The sequence below is a fragment of the Mercenaria mercenaria genome, chromosome 17 (assembly GCF_021730395.1).
Source record: "Mercenaria mercenaria strain notata chromosome 17, MADL_Memer_1, whole genome shotgun sequence".
Classification (NCBI taxonomy): domain Eukaryota; kingdom Metazoa; phylum Mollusca; class Bivalvia; order Venerida; family Veneridae; genus Mercenaria; species Mercenaria mercenaria.
In genome coordinates, this window is record NC_069377.1 from 41,278,941 (window position 1) to 41,296,192 (window position 17,252).

The 17,252-nt window shown below is 36.4% G+C and overlaps 1 protein-coding gene across 3 annotated transcripts in view; it reads left to right on the plus strand.

The window, feature by feature from the left end:
* The window catches only part of LOC123536546 (zinc finger and BTB domain-containing protein 18-like), a 34,995-nt gene extending 19,453 nt beyond the window's left edge, over positions 1-15,542 (plus strand). For 2 of the 3 annotated variants that reach the window (XM_045319820.2, XM_045319819.2), the window contains exon 5: positions 14,108-15,542. In XM_045319820.2, the coding sequence (XP_045175755.2) occupies positions 14,108-14,846 (739 nt within the window). In that variant the 3' untranslated portion in view covers positions 14,847-15,542. The remainder of the gene's footprint in view (positions 1-14,107) is intronic. The other variant, XM_045319821.2, reaches the window with a different exon arrangement.
* Positions 15,543-17,252: the final 1,710 nt, after the last annotated feature.

Below are 17,252 nucleotides of genomic sequence, written 5' to 3' on the forward strand. Positions count from 1 at the left end.
TTTCTCAAGACTTTTTTCCCGAAAAATAATTAGTAAGTCCTAAAAATATGGACACAATAATCATCATCCACCTACCCGTCATGAAAGCGAAAAAAAAATGTTGATGATCATCGGTAATTATTCTGTTGATAAACTAAGTAATTGGCCTTGTTTTCATCATCAGTTAACATCCTCTCAAAGAGCTAAAAGAAGTGTGTCGGTATCATGACATCTGAAGTGGAGATCAAAGCGGTATTGTTGCACGAGATTGTCATGGCATTACGTCATATTACAGTTTTCGCGCAGTGTGACACATCACTGTCTGATCATACCACCTCGATTCTTTAAATTGATGAGAAGCAGAAATCAATAAAAAAGTTTCTTCCTTAATTTGTTATTAAAAGCGAATGTGCAATATCGCGTATAAACTGACAAGTCAATGTCTGAAACGATAATAGTGGAAATCCTACCCCTGTGACCTATTTGCCTTCAAGGAATTTACATTACCGTTTGAGAAGAATATTTTATCAAAAAACACATGTACAAAGATTCATTTAAAACTTATTAAAAACCGCAACAACATCATTTTGTTTTATTTTAAAACCACATTACTATTAACATCCACGAGGTCCTGAACCTATTCCGCCGCACTGACAGAAACCTTTTTACCAAAAAAATCGTTTTACTCAATGTATTTAAATTACTGCTGCTTTTTCATTATTTAAGATTTTTTTTATTCTGTTTTTAGGTCACCTGTCACATAGTGACAAGGTGAGCTTTTGTGATCATCCTTCGTCCGTCGTCCGTGTGTGCATGCGTCCGTGCGTCAATAATTTCTTGTCTGCACGATAGTGGTTTCATTTATGACTTTATTTTAACCAAACTTGCACACAACTTGTATCACCATAAGATCTCGGCTCCTTTCTTGAACTGGCCAGATCCCATTATGGGTTCCAGAGTTATGGCCCCTTATCAAACGAATTTCTCCTGCCATGTCAATGATGTAAACAGGGGGTCATCTCATTCACACGAAAATTACTTAAATAAAGTATCACTATTCATATGTTTTTCGTCCGATATTTTGGTAGAACTAAGATAGTTCTTGAAAAACTTGTAATTAGATATACATGTTTCGATGTATGGAAGGCCGTACACGCCATAATGTTACAATGTAAGTCTATGGGAAAACAATTGGTGGTCTCTAACCTTTTACCAAACTTGCACACAACTTGTATCACCATAAGATCTTGGTTCCTTTCTGGAACTGGCCAGATTCCGTTATGGGTTCCAGAGTTATGGCCCCTGAAGGGGTTAAAATTAGCGATTTTGACCTTGTCTGCACAATAGCAGCTTCTTTTATGATTTGATTTTAACCAAACTTGCACAAAACTTGTGTCACCATAAGATCTCGGTTCCTTTCTTGAACCGGCCAGATCCCATAATGGGTTCCAGAGTTATGGCCCCTGAAAGGGCCAAAATTGGCTATTTTGACCTTGTCTGGACAATAGCAGCTTCATTTATGATTTGATTTTAACCAAACTTGCACACAACTTGTATCACCACAAGATTTTGGTTCCTTTCTTGAACTGGCCAGATTCCATCATGGGTTTCAGAGTTATGGCCCCTTAAAGGTCCAAAATTGGCTATTTTGGCTTTTGCAGCCATATAGAGACTTCATTTATGGTTTTATTTGATACAAACTTCCAAAATATCTTCAACAACAATAAATTTTGGATTCCATGACAAATCAGATCCAATCGTAGGTTCCAGAGTTATTTTATATCTGATAACCTCCCCTTATTGTAATAAATATGGATTTATATCAGTAAATACTTACAGGACTTATTTGAAATTTCATTATTGTTATAAGTTGGACTGAGACAATCAGGGTAGATAACTATGTACTGATTTTATGTCAAATTACCTCCCTTTCTTTCAAATTAAAATGGGTATATCTCCGTAACTAATGAAGATACTGATCTGAAATTTCATTTATGTCAACAGATTTATTTGGCAGATCCTTCTTTTGTTCACTTATAATATTTTTTGTTTTTTAATTACTTCACATTTACGTTACTATAAATAGCTTATTTTTAGTAACTTTTTCATTATTGGCCGTAGGGAAAAACTGAGACCACTTTTCTGTGGTACAACATGGATGGTACCTCCAATTTTTAGGTATATTTTGACATATCTATACCTTGTAAGAATTTTTTTTTCTTTTTGGTTAAATTTTTTCCCTTTGTTGTTCCTGTCCTTTGGACTTAGATATTTTTTCTGAGGACCCTCTTGGCCTCAAGTGCATTGATAACAGGTGAGTGATATAGGGCCATCATGGCCCTCTTGTTTGTTCTTTCTGGTCAAAAGTCTGAATTTTATGCCCATAGTTTGTATCACTTATTTTCTCTTAGAAAGAAATAAGTAATTAAGATCGCGCTGTTTGAAATTTAACAAATGATTATATTAAAATTCGTCTGTTTTTATGCAAATTTGCTTACATAAGTAAATAAGTAATTAAGCGGTGTTGAAAAATTGAAGCGATAATGTTAAAAATTGAATGCACTACGCGCATTTTTTGTGTACATGTAGATAAACAAAAAATGTAAATTAGATATTATGATAGGTTGCTAGTGCTCTCGGAATGGAAAATTACCGGCATGTTTTAATATCTTTACGATTCGCGTGTAAATTCCAGTCAATCAAAGTAGCAACTGAACCATCCCAAAGTTTGTTGACGTTTTTCAAGTATACAGCAAGGTCCACTCGTCCTATCCAGACTTTAACTCGCCAGTGCGAGTGGGCGAGTGGAATTTTACACCCCTGCAGTGACCCGGAATAGTTAAATGGTTTCCGGATGATAACTCAAGAATGCTTGGGCCTAGGATCATCAAAGTTGATAGGGAGATTGGTTATGACCATCAGATGACCCCTATTGATTTTGAGATCAGTAGGTCAAAGATCAAGGTCACAGTGACCCGGAACATTTGAACTGTTTCCGGATGATAACTCAAGAGTGCTTGCAGAATGTCAACTGATTCCTATATTCCTATATTTTCCTATATTTTGGATCAAAATCCTATATTCTGAAAAACCTCCTATATTTCCTATATTTTCCTATATTCTGAAAAATATTACTATATTTTTTAGTAAAGTTCTTGCCGATGAATAAGAGAGTAAATCTTGGTTTGATACTGCTTTTGGATTCTTTATTTTATAGGTAAGAAAATTCCCATGTCTGCCACAGCATCACCATCCTTAAGATAATGTAGTTTTGCTCTTCTTCATCATCTGTATGGTCACTTTGCATTTAGTGAAACAGGACATGGGTCTTTCAGGTAAATCAAAGTCTTGTTCAGACGTTTTCTTTCAGATACTCCCCAATGATGAAATACGAGGCAAATCTCTGAGATCTCTGACATCAAAAAAGTATAGTAAAGATGACAAACTGGTGCAGAAGTACCGTGTCTGTTTTAAATATACAGTTCATGCAGTTTTACCAAAATTCAAAGTCTTCATTTACTAAATTGTCAACAGGAAGATTTTCTCAGAGACTGAGAACACTTCGTCACTGCCCAAAAAGTGTTGACCAAGGGTGACGGTAAAACAGTGACTGCTACAGCCTCTGGAGCATCTAATAAACCAGCTACTGTAGGTTCAAGCGATATTGAGCAGAGGCAAATACAACATGTATTCACAAGTCACCCTTTGAAACATCAAGTCACAGAATCTGAGCTGTTGTGGTGTTTTAAAGTAGCAGCTGCTGATTTTTCATTCAGATCATGTGATGGCCTTGACAAAGTGTTTCAGAAGATGTTCAAGTGTGATATTGCTGATCGGTTTTCTTTGTCAAGGACAAAAGCATCATACATAGTTTCAGAAGCCATAAGACCATTTTTGACAGAAGCAATTGTGAAGGAAGTTATAGATGGAAATTTAGGGTATGTTCTTATGTTTGATGAAACTACTACAGCACAGCAATGTAGACAAATGGACATACTGATAAGATTTTGGAGCAATATTGAAGGAGAAGTGTCTGTGAGGTTTTTGAAAGCTTTTCACTTTGGCCATGCAACAGCTGACATTGTAAGTGAAGCTTTCCTTAAATTAGGGAATGATTTTGAGTAGACCTACCCATGAAGAATTTGATAAGTCTCTCATCTGATGGCCCGAATGTCAACAAATCCATTCACAGAAAAGTCAATGAAAGTTTGAAAGCAGATGGCAACCTGGGTTTGCTTGTCTTTGAACCCTGCAACCTCCATACAGGGCACAATGCTTTTAGAAAAGGTCTCGGCTGTTTTGGAAGTGATGCAGAAGAGTTAACTTTTGACATGTATCAGTTCTTCAAGCAGCAGCCAGTCAGAAGAGAAGATTTTAAAGACCTTCAACTTGAGTATGACATGGATGAGAGCCTGTGCCTAAGACATGTACCAAGCAGATGGTTGACATTGTTGCCAGCCATGACCAGAGTATGAACAAACTAGAGGGTAAGTGTGGATTATTTCACTGTCCAACTTCCAAAATCAATGAAATCCAAGTCTGCACGAAAACAGCTTGAGAGCGATGAAAGGAACAGAAGAATATGTTGTGGGCTTTGTAGCAGTCTTCTGTCTTGTCTGGATTGTGATGCTGTTGAAGGGAATGGTAGACATTGTAGACATTGATTAATGTAGAAACAGTAAGACAGTAAGTGTACAGGTAAGAGTTGATTGAAAACTCCTATATTTTGCCTCAAAACTGTCCAAAAACTCCTATATTTGTTGTGAAAATATTCCTATATTCTTCCTATATTTTGGAGAAGACCTGGTTGACAGCCTGTGCTTGGTCCTAGAATCGTGAAAGTTGATAGGGTGGTTGGTCATCACCAGCAGATGACCGCTATTGATATTGAGATCAGTAGGTCGAAGGTCAAGGTCACAGTGACCAGGAACAGTAAAACAGTTTCTGGACGATAACTCGAGAACGCTTGGGCCTAGGATCAGGAAATATGATAGGGAGTTTGGTCATGACCAGGAGATGACCCCTAATGATTTTAAAGTCAGTAGATCAAAGGTCAAGGTTACAGTGACCCGGAACAGTTAAACTGTTTCCGGATGATTACTTGTTGTTTAATGGTTGTTTTTGTTAGCTCACCTGTCACATAGTGACAAGGTGAGCTTTTGTGATCACCCTTCGTCCGTCGTCAGTCCGTGCGTGCGTCCGTCCGTCAACAGTTTCTTGTCTGCACGATAGTAGTTTCATTTATGATTTTATTTTAACCAAACTGGCACACAACTTGTATCACTATAAGATCTCGGTTCCTTTCTTGAACTGGCCAGATCCCATTATGGGTTCCAGAGTTATGGCCCCTGAAAGGGCCAAAATCAGCTATTTTGACCTTGTCTGCACAATAGCAGCTTTATTTATGATTTGATTTTTACCAAACTGGCACACAACTTGTATCACCATAAGATCTTGGTTCCTTTCTTGAACTGGCCAGATTCCATTATGGGTTCCAGAGTTTTGACCCCTGAAAGGGCCAGAATTAGCTATTTTGACCTTGTTTGCACAGTAGCAGCTTCATTTATGATTTTATTTTAACCAAACTTGCACACAACTTGTATCACTATAAGATCTTGGTTCCTTTCTTGAACTGGCTAGATTCCATTATGGGTTCCAGAGTTATGGCCCCTGAAAGGGCCAAAATCAGCTAATTTGACCTTGTCTGCACAATAGCAGCTTCATTCATGATTTTATTTTTACCAAACTGGCACACAACTTGTATCATTATAAGATCTTGGTTCCTTTATTGAACTGGCCAGATCCTGTTATGGGTTCTAGAGTTATGGCCTCTGAAAGGGCAAAAATCAGCTATTTATGTCTCCCCCCGGAGACATATTGTTTTTGCCCTGTCCGTCCGTCCGTCCTTTCGTCCGTCCGTCCGTACGTCACACTTCATTTCCGAGCAATAACTAGAGAACCATATGACCTAGAACCTTCAAACTTTATAGGGTTGTAGGGCTGCTGGAGTAGACGACCCCTATTGTTTTTGGGGTCACTCCGTCAAAGGTCAAGGTCACAGGGGCCTGAACATTGAAAACCATTTCCGATCAATAACTAGAGAACCACTTGACCCAGAATGTTGAAACTTCATAGGATGATTGGCCATGAAGAGTAGATGACCCCTGATTGGCCATGAAGAGTAGATGACCCCTATTGATTTAGGGTCACTACGTCAAAGATCAAGGTCACAGGGGCCTGAACATTGAAAACCATTTCCGATCAATAACTAGAGAACCACTTGACCTAGAATGTTGAAACTTCATAGGATGATTGGTCATGAAGAGTAGATGACCCCTATTGGCTATATACCAATAAAAGAATTTGTTCTTTGTTTCATATAAAATTCAGCTACTTCAGACCAATTTTGTTACAGTTTCTAGATTTTCACTCCGTCGTAGACCTATTTTCCACAAGATATCCATACATTTGCTTCAAGAAAACGAAAAGAAAAAGGGGTGTTGAATAGTATGCAGTGAAATGCAAGTCAACTGAAGTCAGGTACCCTCATATTGCCGCATTTCAGAAAGCGGTCCGCAGAATAAACACTCTACTTTCGTTTTCAAGTAAACAACTCGAAAACATGCGAATATTAGCATGAAACGTATCCTATTTTATGTAAAATTCATTCCACGAGTGAAATAATGCCCATTTGGCCCCCGATTTACGCGCAAATGCGCGAAAAATGGAAAAATTAGGATCTATTTATAAGGGACTTCTTTCGACTACACCACGGAAGCACATTTTGGACCGAATTACTGCATTATAACCTATAAGAGATATCTTTTTATCAAATTTCATAACATTTTCATCTCTATTTTCAAGAAAGATGAAATACCGAACATGTTAACAAGTTTCATTGTGAAAATTCGAGATTTTAGAGAAATATAGACATTTAAGTGAGGCCATCCCCTACCGATTTTCTGGGCTAAATTTAGGCTCTGTGGTCGCTTCATTGTAAATTTTGGTAAAAGTTTCACCTGCATGCATTATTTTTCACTTTGATTCTGAAATATCATTCATTCCGTCATGAATATGACTCAAATGGACGCATTTTGTGCATTTTCACACATTCTGCAGACAAAATATTGGCCTTTCTATTGCAGAAATTGCTGCCGAAATAGGCGCATCTATTCAAAATATGGTCAAAATTCAATTTTTTTCAAATTTAATAATTATTTTGCATTGAAAACATCATTTTATAACATATACAATCGATTTATGACTATGAAGACTAACTGTGATGTGTTTCGAGAAAAGTCTTATTTCAGCTCTTATAGGCTATATACCAATAAAAGAATTTGTTCTTTGTTTCATATAAAATTCAGCTACTTCAGACCAATTTTGTTACAGTTTCTAGATTTTCACTCCGTCGTAGACCTATTTTCCACAAGATATCCATACATTTGCTTCAAGAAAACGAAAAGAAAAAGGGGTGTTGAATAGTATGCAGTGAAATGCAAGTCAACTGAAGTCAGGTACCCTCATATTGCCGCATTTCAGAAAGCGGTCCGCAGAATAAACACTCTACTTTCGTTTTCAAGTAAACAACTCGAAAACATGCGAACATTAGCATGAAACATATCCTATTTTATGTAAAATTCATTCCACGAGTGAAATAATGCCCATTTGGCCCCCGATTTACGCGCAAATGCGCGAAAAATGGAAAAATTAGGATCTATTTATAAGGGACTTCTTTCGACTACACCACGGAAGCACATTTTGGACCGAATTACTGCATTATAACCTATTGATTTTGGGGTCACTCCGTCAAAGGTCAAGTTCACAGGGGCCTGAACATTGAAAACCATTTCCGATCAATAACTAGAGAACCACTTGACCCAGAATGTTGAAACTTCATAGGATGATTGGTCATGAAGAGTAGATGACCCCTATTGATTTTGGGGTCACTCCATCAAAGGTCAAGGTCACAGAGGCCTGAACATGGAAAACCATTTCCGATCAATAACTAGAGAACCACTTGACCTAGAATGTTGAAACTTCATAGGATGATTGTGCATGCAAAGTAGATGACCCCTATCGATTTTGGGGTCACTCCATTCAAGGTCAAGGTCACAGGGGCCTGAACATTGAAAACCATTTCCGGTCAGTAACTTGAGAACCTCTTGACCCAGAATGTTGAAACTTAATAGGATGATTGGTCATGCAGAGTAGATGACCCCTAACGATTTTGGGGTCACTCTGTGAAAGATCAAGGTCACAGGGGCCTGAACATTGAAAACCATTTCCGGTCAGTAACTTGAGAACCACTTGACCCAGAATGTTGAAACTTCATAGGATGATTGATCATGCAGAGTAGATGATCCCTAATGATTTTAGGGTCACTCTGTTAAAGGTCAAGGCCACAGGAGCCTGAACATGGAAAACCATTTCCAATCAATAACTTGAGAACCACTTGACCCAGAATGTTGAAACTTCATAGGATGATTGAACATGCAGAGTAGATGACCCCTATTGATTTTGGGGTCAGTCTATTAAAGGTCAAGGTCACAGTGGCCTGTTCATGTAAAATCATTTTTTTGAAATAACTTGAGAACCACTTGACCTATAATGTTGAACTTAATAGGATGATTGGACATGCAGAGTAGATGACCTCTATTTATTTTGAGGTCACTTGATCAAAGGTCAAGCCAAGGTCACAGGAGCCTGAACAGTGACTTGAGAACCACTAGGCCAAGAGTGTTGAAATTTAGCGGGATGACTGGACATGCCAAGTAGATGATCCCTATTGCAGCCAACCATCAGTGTCTCTTCGACTTTCGCTCCTGACCCCTATTGACTTCTTGCCTATAGGACTTTGCATTGGGGGAGACATGCGCTTTTTTACAAAAGCATTTTCTAGTTTGACCTTGTCTGCACAATAGCAGATTTTTATTTATGATTTGATTTTTACCAAACTGGCACACAACTTGTATCACCATAAGATCTTGGTTCCTTTCTTGAACTGGCCAGATTCCATTATGGGTTCCAGAGTTATGGCCCCTGAAAGGGCCAGAATTAGCTATTTTGACCTTGTCTGCACAATAGCAGCTTCATTTATGGTTTGATTTTAACCAAACTTGCACACAACTTGTATCGCTATAAGATCTTGGCTCCTTTCTTGAACTGGCTAGATTCCATTATGGGTTCCAGAGTTACGGCCCCTGAAAGGGCCAGAATTAGCTATTTTGACCTTGTCTGCACAATAGCAGCTTCATTTATGATTTGAATTTAATCAAACTTGCACAAAACTTGTGTTGCCATAAGATCTCAGTTCCATCTTTGAACCGGCCAGATCCCTTAATGGGTTCCAGAGTTATGGCCCCTGAAAGGGCCAAAATTAGCTAATTTGACCTTGTCTGCACAATAGCAGCTTCATTTCTGATTTGATTTTAACCAAACTTGCACACAACTTGTATCACCACAAGATCTTGGTTCCTTTCTTGAACTGGCCAGATTCCTTCATGGGTTCCAGAGTTATGGCCCCTTAAATGTCCAAAATTGGCTATTTTGGCTTTTGCAGCCATATAGAGACTTCATTTATGGTTTTATTTGATACAAACTTCCAAAATATCTTCAACATCAATAAATCTTGGATTCCATGACAAATCAGATCCAATCGTAGGTTCCAGAATTATTCTATATCTGATTACCTCTCCTGATTGTAATCAAAATGGATTTATATCAGTAAGTACTTACAGGACTTATTTGAAATTTCATTATTGTCATTAGATGGACTGAGCCAATCAGGGTAGATAACTATGGATTGATTTTATGTCAAATTACCTCCCTTTATTTCAAATTAAAATGGGTATATTTCTGTAACTAATGAAGATACTGATCTGAAATTTCATTTATGTCCTTCTTTTGTTCACTTACAATAATTTTCTTTTTAATTACTTCCCTTTTACATTACTATAAATAGCTTATTTTTAGTAACTTTTTTATTATTGGCTGTAGGGAAAAACCGAGACCACTTTTCTGTGGTACAACATGGACGGTACCTCCAATTTTTAGGTGTATTTTGACATATCTGTACCTTGTAAGAATTTTTTTTTCTTTTTGGTTAAATTTCTTTCCGTTGTTGTTCCTGTCCTTTGGACTTAGATATTTTTTCTGAGGACCTTCTTGTCCTCAAGTGCAATGATAGCAGGTTTGCAATATAGGGCCATCATGGCCCTCTTGTTGTAATTCTATAAGTATTGTTGGTACAATGACAGGACAGATAAATCTGGCAGAATTCAGGTCATATCATGGCAACTTTCCAGTTTTAATGGTGAAGTAAAACAGACTTGGCACAAGGGTAGAACCATTGACTTTCAGAAAGTCAGTTTTTAGCTCCACTATTCGGAGAATAGGGCTACTCGCCCCGGCGTCTGTGTCGGATTGACCTTTCTTGGTTAAAGTTTTTTGGCAACCTTTGTTTTTCTGTCATATCTTTGTTACTATTGCATATATGTTACTGTAACTTCAATAAACATTGTCCAGCATACAAACAAAGTATGTGCAGGGGCTGGGCCCATTATACCCAAGGTCAAGGTCACAAAGTAGTTATACTTGGAATTATTTTCATGTTAATTTTTTTCGAAAGCTTTGTTTATAGACATATCTTTGGTACTTTAAAAGATAATGACTTGAAATTAAAAATGTTTCTTTATAATCATCATCTGCATGTGTGGTTACAATCCCCAGAACTGTTATTGTATTTTTGACAGAATTATGCCTCTTTCATACTTAAATCTTTTGACAAACTTCGTTTTCTGGACATAACTTTGGTACTATATAAGATAATGACTTGAAACTCAATATATCTTTACCATCATTATGTGCATGTGTGGTAACAATCCCAATAACTCTAATTTGTGTTCTTGACAGAATTATGCCCCTTGGTGTGTCTTCCTTTAAAAGTAGTGGTCTCTTATTGAGACATGTATTCATTTTACTGTCAAATCGCCGAATAGTGGAGCTGGCTGTCTTACGGACAGCTCTTGTTACTTACAATCATTCTGTATCTCGAGCAAGTTTTCATCTTCACATCATTAAGGATGAAAGATATTGGAAAGGCAAGGCCTTGAGATCTTGGCTATAATAGATGATTAGTTATATTAGTATATCTCCCACATGAAGTGCTGGAGACATATTAATTTAGTGCTGTCCATCTGTGCATCTGCATGTCACAAAGTTGTCCATTCAGCTTTTCTGACACTGCTATGCTGATTTACACCCAACCTCATAAGATGGATCATTGCCAAGCCTAGTTGTGCATATCTTGATGTTTTGGCTACTGCTTTTATATAATAGGGCGGATTTCCACGAAACCATACAGGAATGATTAGTGCCAAGTTTTATTACGCATATCTTCGGCATGTTCTAGTTCTGTGATTGTCGGGGCAGTCACGGCCCTAAATTAATAAAATTTTATGGTATTTTGGCAGTTTCTCTTACACCATTGAGTAGATTTCCACAAAACCTTACAGGAGATATCAGTGCCAAGCCTAGTTATTCATATCAATTGTATGTTCTGGTTCATTGATTTTTAGCAGAGTTATAGCCTATGATTTGTCATATTTAACATTGTTTGCACTACTTGCTGTATACCATTAAACTTAGTTTCACTTGACCTTACTAATTTTCAGCAGAGTAATGACCCTGGATTTGTCAAATTCTTGAATATCTGTGCTACTTCTCCTATATCACTGTTTGGAATTCCACAAAGAGTTTCCACTGCCAAGCCTAGTTGTGTGTATCAGTGGAGTGTTATGGTAGTAGTAATAATAATAATAAGTTTATTTAGGTAACAAGTGACATATGATTCAGTTATTTTCCAAATTTGTGGCATTTTACAGTTCTGCCCACACAAAGGTTTAAAAGTTGTTGCACATATCTCAAAAAGTAATATTTAACCTAGAGTGATGAAACTGTATTAGAATATTATCCAGCATGAACAGTTGTGCTTTATAAGACTAGAGTTATGGCCCTTGACTTACTCCAAAAGATATGTATGGCCAAGGCGATGTTGTGCTCCTATGGTTTGTTGTCGTGCCCGCTTGCGGTGAGCTCAACATAGTCGCCACTTTTGGCGGTTCGGTGCATATGCTTGCGTGCGATTTTGTCCGGACCATAACTTTGACAAGCATGGAGCAATCTTGTTTATGTTTGGCATGAATGTTAACCTCAATGAGAAGGAGTGTACTGCATAAACCCCATGTTCCTATCTCAAAGGTCAAGGTCACAGTTGGAGGTCAAATGTCAGTTTGAAGAATGAGTTTGTCCAGAGCATTTCTTCTTAATGCATGGTGGGATTTTGATGTAACTTGGCATGAATGTTCACCATTATGAGACGAAGTGTCTTGCGCAAAAATCAGGTCCCTAGGTCTAAGGTCAAGGTCACATTTAGAGGTCAAAGGTCAGATACAAGAATGACTTTGTCCGGAGCATTTCTTTTTCATGCATAGAGGGATTTTGATGTAACTTGGCACTTAATTGTTCACCATCATGAGACATGAATGTCATGCAGAAGAACCTAGAATTACTTTCCTTTGTTGTTATATAGCTTATATTGTAATTTTTTTATTACTGGTCATATGGAAAAATCAAAACCACTTTTCTGTAGTACAACATGCATGTTACATCATGTGTATTATGACCTATCTCTACTGGCAAGGATTTTTGTGTGGACTTAGATGTCTTTTGCACTCCAAGTCCTTTTGACAGCTGGCAGGCTCGACGTGGGCACCTTGTTTGAGATTTTACTCAGCTATCCCAGAATGGGGGCCCTTGTTTGAGTAAAAATCATGCGGCCTAAAAGTTTGTTTTTCAAGTATCACAAGAAGATTTTACTTTGGGTCATGAAACTTTATAGGAATGTTACTCAGTATCTGAAATTGTTTTCCTTGCGATTTGTTTGGGATTTTATTTAGCCATATTGGAGTTAGAACCCTTTATTTAGTAATGTTTGCTTACAGGGCCTATGCACACTAGGCTTTGCTTGGGATTGTACTCGGCAAGACTGTACTTATGGCCCTTGACTTATTAAAAATATGCAAAAAGGCCCAAAAAGCTGACTTCAAATGACTTGCCTCTCACCAATGTGGGTTCAAGCCTCACTCAGGGCATTGAATTCTTTGTGTAAGGAAGCCATCCAGCTGGCTTACGGAAGGTCGGTGTTTCTACTCAGGTTCCGGCTCATGATGAAATAATGCACAGAGGGGCACCTGGGGTCTTCCTCCGCCATCAAAGCTGGAAAGTCGCCATATGACCTATAATTATGTTGCTGCGACATTAAACCCAACAAAATATATATGCCTGTTTCTCGTCGATTCGAGCTTTCTCATCGATTCGAGCCCTTGTGTTTTAGTAAAATTCATGTTCATAGAGCATGTTTTTCTATCAGAAACTTGTGTCATTTACATTTTAAAATTCCTTGGAAAATATTAGTCATGAAACCACTGAAAAAATGAGTAAATACCTGTTTTAATATTTTTGCATACAAAATTGCTGATTTCAAAAGGAAATTACATAGTGGGTAATATTGTGAGCCCAAATTACAAATTAAAAGCGTCCTGAGCATATTTCGACTGTTGTAACGAGTGAACAAGAAGTCAATCTTGATAGAAATTTGCTTTATGGAAATAGAATATGCAAACATTAACACTTAATGACCTTCCAAACAAAGGGCTCGAATCGATGAGAAAGTTTTAAAATGGTGTGGAGTTTGACCTCCTTCAGTCTCGTGCAAAAAAATACATATAAAAGATGATAAAATTGTAATTCTTATTGCCCATTGTTAAATGCAAATATTTTTTAAACAAAAAACAAAAATTATTTAAGTGAACAGGTTTACAAAAATATGCACAACCCCAAAAGATTTAAGAGGCTCGAATCAAGGAGAAAGCAGCATAAATAGAGTTGGAACTTAGTGACATTTTCAGTTTAAAGATTTACTTCAGTACACAATTTTTGCAAAAAGGGTAAGAAGCCCTGGAGTCTCATTTAAGGTTTTGAAAAAGTTAATAACAATTTTCAACATTTTAAGCAATAGTTTGTAAAAACTTTGAAGCATGGTACTAGGTTGTTCATGTCTTTACAGATATGTTCCTGTAGCACAACTAAGTAAGAAAGAACATGAATTGAGACGTATTAAGGAAACTGAACGCACTCGACTTTGGCGTTGGAAAAAGAAGCTGCAAAAATCCCAGCTACCTATTGAGATGGTAAAAGATGCTCAGAGTATGGATGACTTTAGTGGCAAGATTTTTATTTCCAGAAATACAGATGAATCCATATATGGTAACAGCGGACAAGTTGTTGATGGGAGCACTGAAATTATTCATACGGATAGTGGAGACGCTAATATGGTAAATAGTATTATAAACTCAATGAATGATCAGTTCCATTATATGCTTGGTGGAGATGTTGATGTGTCTGATTTTGTTAAACAAGAAGCTGTAGATCCAGAATATGAAAGTGAAGATACTGCATTAGTATCTGTTAATGAATCACTGACTAGTGTAGATTCCACTGGGAATGATTTAGATGAAACATTAAATGAAACAGGAACAGGGATGTGCAATAATGAATTGATTGATAAAGACAGTGGTAAAGTTGTTGCAGATGGACATCAGTATGCCAATGCTGTAACTGATACACATACAAGTACAATAGAGGAAAGTATGGATATAAACCAAGATGTAAAAGAAGCAGAGAGTGTTATTGAAGAAACAAATCTAGAAACAGATGAAGTTGGTGATTATGTTAATGACTTTCCTGTGGTGAGTGGTACTCTTGCAACAGGGATACAGCAGCTAGATAATTCAGAGAACAGCTGAGCTGATATATTTATACAGTAGGAATTTTCTTGCATGTTTTACTAATCAATCATCCTTTTGTTTCTTAAATGAGATATTTACTACCTGTCTGATTATATATAGGGAATGATATCTGTTTATACTGTGTGATGGTATCACTGTAAGGTAATTGCGTGCAGTTGTGACCCACCCAACTAGCTCAGTTGGTAGAGCACAAGACCATGAAGCAAGAGGTCGCAAGTTTGATCCCCAGGCGAGGTATATTTTCACTGTAACAGTTTGACAAAACAGAATTGGCCTTCAGTCACATGCTTCATGTGGGAATGTTGACTGCTGCTGGCCTGCATTGGTAGTACTGGTACAGATTTTGGGGAACATTACATAGCTGTTATGTAGCTGAAATACTTGTGAAGAAATAAGTTAAACCAAAATAAAACTAACATAAAAAGTTTACGACATTTCTAATATTTGAAACAGTGATACAGAAGAGAGGGTAATCTTCGTACTAACTTAAAGCAAATTCATATTTGAGCAAGTAAGACTTCTGACCATTAAATTGTGAAATGAAAATCTTGAAAAAAACCAGTGTGTTACACAGACTGGTGGTATTCCAATTTTTCATCATCACTACATTTTCTTTAAAGACGTATAGGTATATGAGATCATAATCATCTGTCAAGCCGTATAGCTATTTTAGTGCCATATTAAGATAATCCATACGTGGGTGGTTTTCAAAATAATGAAGCAAAAGTGTGACATAGGGGTTGAAAATTCAAACTGATTTCTTATGGTTGTCACCTATTTTTTATGATAGCAAATACTTCAAATTTGAAGGAAATAACTTTAGGAAAGTGTTGAGAAATGCCAATCAGAAAATATTTCAGCCTTTAATTTGAAAGTTCAGTGAATTTCCAGTAAGATGGGTGATAAATGTTGCATGGTTTTATGACAAGGAAATATGTATAACAGTAATTTTTTCAACATAAATGATAAGTAATGGGTGTATGTGTATGGTTTGAAACTTATTTAATCATATGTTTGTGGACATTGGATTTAAAAATCACCCTTTCTGCACAAATCTGACATGAAAATAAAACTTTACCTATAAAAGTTGTTGCTGAATGCAAAATAACTAACATATAATTATAAAACCTATTTTTTTCTCACACTTTGCATGTTTATAAACCACATGCCAAATTTCAAGAATGTCCAGTAATTCTAATTTCTAGAATTGTCAACTCAAAATTGAGTTATTTTACAGATGCACAGGGGACACATACTGAAGATCAGTGTAATATTCATCCATTATTAGTTTTCTATTCATAAAAAGACTAATGGTAATCAACTTTAGACAAATACTATTAAAAAATTAGTTTATTCCACAAAATAACTACAAAATTAAAAATTTTCACTACAAAAACATGAAAATTCAACAGAATGTAATGCTTTAAATGAAAAATAAGTGACTTTATACATAACTAACACATTGAAATCATTTAATTTACATGCAATGCTTATTCATAGTAGAAAAATGACAAAATGCCATGCATGATAAAATGGAATAGTTAAATTCATACATACTTCATAATTTTACTAAAAAGGGTGCACAGGGGACAAATTGTATCAAAAAATTTATTCATGGAATATGTTCATGGTAAGTAAAATTCTTTTAACTACATAATATTTACTAGTGAACATTACATATTTAGGTAAACTTAAGAGCCTAAGAAGCAATAAAATTGATGTTTCCACTTTTAAACTTGAAAATTGGCAACTTCAGAAAAAAATGCAAACAGTGAATTTTAAATTGTCCAGGGTTTCTTATATAATGCTAAATTATCAAGAAATGCCTAAACTTTGCATTCACACTGCTAAGAATATAGAACTGCCACTGCAAATTACAGTAATGCTATGACAGTTGATATATGTCAAAAGAGGGTGCACAGGGGACATCACTTTTGGCTCTGTGAATGTTTAACAGTCAGTAATATGTGAAGTTGAACACTGCTTTTGTATCTGTTGTAACTCCCTTTCAAGGAAAATAAAGTAAAATCCCATTTTAATTAAAGAATAAAAGAAATCTGACACTTAACAACTGAAAAGGTGCACAGGGGACATTTTTAGGTGTATAGACACCCATCAAGTTTCTGAGAAAGTTGATTTATTAAAGAAAAAAATCATAATGTGTCTTCACAGCTGAAAGGATAAAGATCTTATTAAAACATTAAGACTTCAGAAAAGTAATAAGGTTATGAAATTGTAATGTTCAACATTTAAATTTAGTATTTTTTTCACTATTTTTTGTGAAGGGGGTTCCTTCACAAGATGTGAAATATTGGTAACAATAAGATGTAGGTAAATGAAAAGAAGTATTTTATTTAAATGTGCAGAGTTTAAGTTACATAAAAAGGCCAAAGCTGTAACAAT